Source organism: Vanellus vanellus (assembly GCF_965231255.1).
Source record: "Vanellus vanellus genome assembly, chromosome: 1".
Classification (NCBI taxonomy): Eukaryota; Metazoa; Chordata; class Aves; order Charadriiformes; family Charadriidae; genus Vanellus; species Vanellus vanellus.
The window spans coordinates 118723476-118729475 of NC_138905.1; the positions used below are offsets into that span (position 1 = coordinate 118723476).

General features: G+C 39.4%; 1 protein-coding gene across 1 annotated transcript in view; it reads right to left on the reverse strand.

Annotated features, from left to right (window-relative positions):
• Positions 1-5752, reverse strand: part of GART (phosphoribosylglycinamide formyltransferase, phosphoribosylglycinamide synthetase, phosphoribosylaminoimidazole synthetase) — a gene marked incomplete at its 5' end in the record, with an annotated part of 31569 nt that extends 25817 nt beyond the window's left edge. The window contains 3 exons of the mRNA XM_082498683.1: positions 522-696; positions 1420-1515; positions 5608-5752. Coding sequence (XP_082354809.1) covers positions 522-696; positions 1420-1515; positions 5608-5752 — 416 coding nt within the window. The remainder of the gene's footprint in view (positions 1-521; positions 697-1419; positions 1516-5607) is intronic.
• Between the last annotated feature and the right edge of the window lie 248 nt (positions 5753-6000).

Consider the following 6000-nt stretch of genomic DNA (forward strand, 5'->3'; position numbering starts at 1 on the left):
CTCTTGTTATGCTATGCCTGTAAAGGATTTCTGCTTCCTGTTTGTTCCCCACCACTGAATTTTGTTACTGTTCTGAAAGGTTGCTTTCCTTGTAATAATTTACTGTTGTGTCATTTCTGAGTCATCTGGTTTGTATTCTGATGAGTAGATCATCATTTGCTGAGTAAGTCTCCAATGCAGAATTTATATTCGTGGAGAAAAGGTACAAAGAAGGCTGAACATATGACTATCAGCCTGCAAGCTGGGTTTCCACAGTAAGCAATTTGAAAAAAGTAAACAACTTGTCCCATATTCTCCTTGAAAACTGAACACTGAACTTTATTTTCATTTAAGAGCAGTAAATAAGAACCGTTTAATTATCAGACTTACTGCAGTGTGATAGTGTCATGTTGCACCTTTACAGATGTTCTGTCAAAGCCAAAAGTATCGATACATTAGTAGCCATCTGACTGTTTGTTTTGAATACCTAGCATGCTGTACATTGCTGTAAAAAAATATTTCTAAAATGACAAGAATTTTACCTGTTAATAAAGTTACATGCTGCTTTAGCATCAGTAAAAGATTTCCATCTTGCAGTTGGGATCTCATGACGATCCAAAAAGGCTTTGGTAAAGCTCTTACTGGACTCCAGCTGAGCTGCCTCTGCTGTTGGACCAAAACACCTTACTCCAGCTGCTGTCAAGTCATCAACAATTCCTAAAAATGGCAACACAAAAAAATGTTATAAATCAACAGATGATTTATAGGAGCCATGTAGTCCAAGTCTACAGATGCACTGATTTGTTGGAACAAGTATGTCAGGAATGATAAGCCATTTATATCTATCCAGTGCCTACTTTACCAGATGGGCCTTAGATGTATTTTTCACTACAATCAGGAGACAGTAACCCTGTAAAGAAGATCTGTTGCATTTGGTAAGAGGTGACAATCCCCCCTTGCTTTATTATAGCTTTTAGCTAAAAAGTCAACATTAGTCTTTTGTGAAGATGACACTTGTTGATCACATAAAAAGTTAAACCAGAGAAATTATCAACTTGTTTATAAATGTGTTTGGGTTTTTTTACCAAGTCCCAAATTATTATAATTTCAAAAATTGAAAACTCCACAGGAAAATCAAAACTCTAGTTAAGGTTCCTGTATGGAAACACTTTGATACCTCTTTCACGAATCCCAAGCATTTAAAAAGAAATTGAACATCTAAGGATATTTTAACTGTTATATTGCTCACACAATACCCTTCAGAAATTCATTTTCATCACAGTGCAACCCTGAATTTCAGGGAAACTGCCACGGAGGATCTGTTTCCATTCCTATTGAAGACACTCAAATACTGTTGAGTGGTGCACAGAAGATGGGGACTAAAATTTACTTTTCTTCCTAAATCATGAAAGGTATGACTTTTAGCTTGTTTTCTCTTACCAGCAGCAAGAGGAACCTCTGGACCAACCACAACCAGTCTGATCTCCTGCTCTCTGCAGAACTGGGCGAGTGCAGCATGATTGCTGACTGAAACAGCTGTTGAAGATACAAAAGGGCAGTAAGACTGCATTCATTACTATTGCATATTTATCACATAATGCTGAAGCAGCATTTTCACCAGTCTCACATTCTTGAATGTCAGGTCACTGTGAATCTGGAAGAGTGAGGCATACACTAATATATAGACTTACACAAGAGGCTTGGATGAAAATAAACCACCGAAGCCCTCAAGTGAAGGCTGTAGTTTGACATGCATTGTCAACCTTGCTCTTGAAGGTGAGAAAAAAAGTTTTGGGTTCCCCATTTGCCAGCAGAAGCAGCATTGCACAAATGAACAAAAAAAGAAAAAAAAAAAAAGAATTTTTCAGCCAATATCCTCCCTGAGTAGGGTCAGCATGAAGTTTTAAACATGTTCATGCCAGCACGGTATAGGGAACAGGAACAAGTGGCTGACGGTGGGATTGCAACTGTTTTCTTATTTTCTTTCTTTCTGTAGTGCCAGCTAAAAATTGGCACACTAAACTGTGGCCCCACTGAAAAAAAGAGGAATCTGAACACTTTTTCTTACATTAGGCTGAACTTAATAAGGGCAAGTGCTGTTGTTATGGATAAAGATATTTGGTCTTAGGATTGTAGGACCATTATCTTTCCATAAACAAACATTTAATATGATGATACTTGGAATGCCAAAAACTGCGTAAATGAAAGAAAGAGCTTCCATGAAAGACAATAATGTCAAGTCTCATGATAAAAATTTACGCAAAGGCAATGCAATTCCACCGCTTTTATCATGAATAAATAAAGCCAAGGTCTACAGGGGACAGGAAGGCGAATCCGGAGAGAGCAAAAAAAGTGGTGAGCGCGGCCTGGGGTGGATTGGCTGCCCCTGTGGGGAGGAGACTAACACATCAGGGCATGAAGCTGGCAAAGGGAGCACAGTACAGCACAGCACAGACCCTCCTTGCAGCTGCACTGTTTGTTTTAAGTTTTGCCTGTCATCTCCTGTTAGTGACCATACTGTCCAGCCCGCCAGGAGCTGATGGGCCCTTCCAGATAGTTTCTGGGGAAGCGAAGAGAGAGAAAGAAGAGGCGGTGATACAGCAGCTTCTGCTGGACAAACAGACATGATTTTGTGTCGGTGCCCACTGCGCTCCTGCCATCCTGTATGGATAAATTGCCTTCTTCCACAAGCTATTTCTGCCTAAAAGATGCCATAAAAACAACTATTTGAAGCCTACATTTTGATTATAGGTTTACCCTATTTGGGTGGAGTGGGGGAAAAAAAAAACAGGCTGAACACTAATAAGAATTACCTCCTTGATACCTATTTAACAGTTCAATTATTTTGTTCCACCAGAATTTCTAAGTAAGAAGCAAAGGCCTCTGACTTCCGTGTGCAATTTATGCCAATTGACTTCTGGCTCACAAGAGAGCAAAAACAAAAGCATAACACACTTGGCTTTAAAGTACTCATTAACGTAAAGGTCAATATTGTCTTTCAGTCCCATGGGGCTGTTGTGAAAGCAGCTGGAGAACAGCAGATCCCGACCGAAGAGAGTGGGAGCTCTGGTGGGCCAATGAAGAGGCACGATCCCTGTTCCCCATGAGACTGATCTGTGCGAAGGGGAGCAGGGAAGGAAAGAGACTGTAAGGTGACTGTGCTTTTCATCCCAAATTGTCACGGCGCAGGTCTGATCTACTAGTAATATGAACAGTGAATATGGCACAAAATTTACATGATGTGGCAATGTCCTAGTTACCAATGGAAAGGAATAAATCACACTGTTAATATGCAATTTTAACTTTCCCCCAAAACATAATTTTCCTCAGGATGCAGACTGAAAGGGGACATTTTTGTAGCTGCATTTCATTTCTCAAAATGACAGCTAAACATTCCTTCTGAACCAGACAGAAGGACCTTGGACCAAGGTTTTCAAAGCTAGAGCTTAAAGTTAAGAGTGTACGTTACACTCAGAGCTAAAATGTGTAGAAAGGAGGTGTCAGGATGCTAAAGTCCATTCACAGACATGCATATGTCTACCTCTGGATTCAGCAAGCCATTCTCTACACTTCTGAGGCTAAAATTGCCCTGCTAATTAAATATAAATTGAATATAAAACTATATTTAGCCACTCAACCTAAATCTGTCTTTATTGTCAGAAACATTACTGACTCAAATTAACCATGTTTTTTTTTTTTTTTTACTTAGATACAAGCAAGGCTTGAAGGATTTAAGGTTATTTATAATTTTAAGCTCACCTTCATATGTTTCAGAAATCATCTGAGAACCAGAGTTGCAATGCTAATTAAAGGCACTCTCATGATCCATGAAAGGAGGATGAACTTTCAGAGCCAAATCTTGATTATACCAAAAAAATCAGAAACAATGGTAGCAGTTTCAGAGACATTGCTGCCCAGGCTCACACAATATACTAGGGCTCACATGCTTCTGTAAAGCTGTTTTCCATTTTCTCCCTTGAGTTAAAACCTAGACCCCAGTGGTAGGACTCAAATGCCTGAGCAGATAAGACAAATTGTCTACTTAAAAACCAAAGAAGTCAAACTCTTCACATATTCTAGATTCTTCCCATCTCCCGGTTGGCTGAGGATTTCTCTCCCAAAGTACATGTGAGGCCATAGCCTACAAAAAAAGATTTTAGTACACCTGGTAGATTTCATGGACCTGGCACAAGTGTTACTATGCACACGCTCAAGTACATTCCACTGTTGAGGGTGCCATATTTCCTATGGAATAACAAGGTGAGAGAAAAGTGCAGCAGGTTTTAAAAGACACCACTTGCAAAAAAATACTGAAATTAACATTCTGCAGGTCATACAGACTGGCATTGACTCCATTTAGCACAAGGGTAAAGATTTTTGTTTGACTTTCTGGAGTGAGAAGGAAACATATGACTTCCCTGTCAGGCTCTTCCTTAGGCCCTCTCCTCAGAGACCAAATAGAACAAAACCTACTTACGATACTGTGACTCATCAAAGAAATTAAGGACAAAGTTATTTAAACAGCCTGTAATTAAGCATTCCAAGGGAATTAAATATGGTAATTACCTGTTGGACAAGAATCTGACAGGATTCATGTTTCCACATGAGATGGTAACAAATAAAGATTTTACTCACATACAAATATGAATTCAGAAAATTGATGTGCATAATTCATGTTCACATGCACACTATGTTAACTTTAATACTGCATGTTATCACGTGTTTTGAAGTGGAAACTTAAGTCAGTTCTTTAAAGTACCTAATTCAAGATCTGTTATATAAAGGACACAAGAGAGTAATCTCTGAGTAATTACCCCTAGTTTTGTACTGACTCACTGTGTGCCTCCAGGCAAGCACCTTAGACCAGCACATCATTTTGGATGCCCAATTTGAAATATCTTAAGCTTGATTTCTCAAAACTAATAACTATGAATAGTTTCAATTATAGCCAGTCAGAGCTCAACATAGAAAGACAGAAGCTCAAAACAGGCAGTCCGTACTAAGAGAGAAATGATTAAAAAAAACCCTTAACTTCTTTCGATCACTGAGACAAAGAAATGAATATTTTTCTAAGGTTGAACAGTTCAGGTGAGAAACTATTCTCATCAAAGCTTGTAGGGATCACAGAGTTCAATGCACTTGTGAGAAGAGAGCAGTAAATTTAACACTCAAAGCTCTGCCACTGTCCTAGAGGTGCTGGCATTTGCTGCAGGCACTTTTCAGCTGTTCACCAACCAGCTGCTGAACTGCACCGTGTACCAAGAGAAACCATCACCCCTTGCCTGCTAGGCTGCTGGGAGGCAGGAACCATGGCAGCTATCCTGAGCTGTATTCCTGGAGGAATGCGCATCAGACAGGTGGAGTTTTGGCTGCATCCTCCACTCCCAAACCCAAAGAATTAGCTATCACAACTGAGATCATATAAAACGAGTGGTACTTGCACAAGGCTTTGCTCAGTCATGTTTTGTTCTCACCTGCATCTACATCATCTATTTCACATGTCTATTTCACCTTAAAAATAGTAATAATAACAACAATAATGCTTTCACAGTAACAGATTGATGAATGGAACAACTTACTTGTTGAGTTGTTGAGTTGAATTTAAAAATGTTATTTTTTTCTTTTTACCTGAATTTGAAATTTTTCCATTGTCAGCTGTTCCTGCATTCCCTGGAGCAACATACACATGTTTTACATGTGGGGACTGGGCCAACTTCCAGGCCAGCGCATGCTCTCTCCCTCCGCTGCCAATCACAAGCACTTGATCGGCCATTAGTCTGCACAAAACCAGAACACAAGCAAAACAGCCAGAATTAGGCGCGTGAGGTTAGGAAAGCCAGAGCTCCACAGACCATGGTTTTGAAGTGCTGGGTGCAATGCAACTCCTAACAGAGGTGAATGATGTCACTTTGTTTCAGGCAATGATATTTCAATAAAGATTTTGTTGGTTTAAAAAACAAACAAAAAAAAAGAGATGGAGATGAAAATGGATAACTGACTTAATCAGATGTGATATAAACT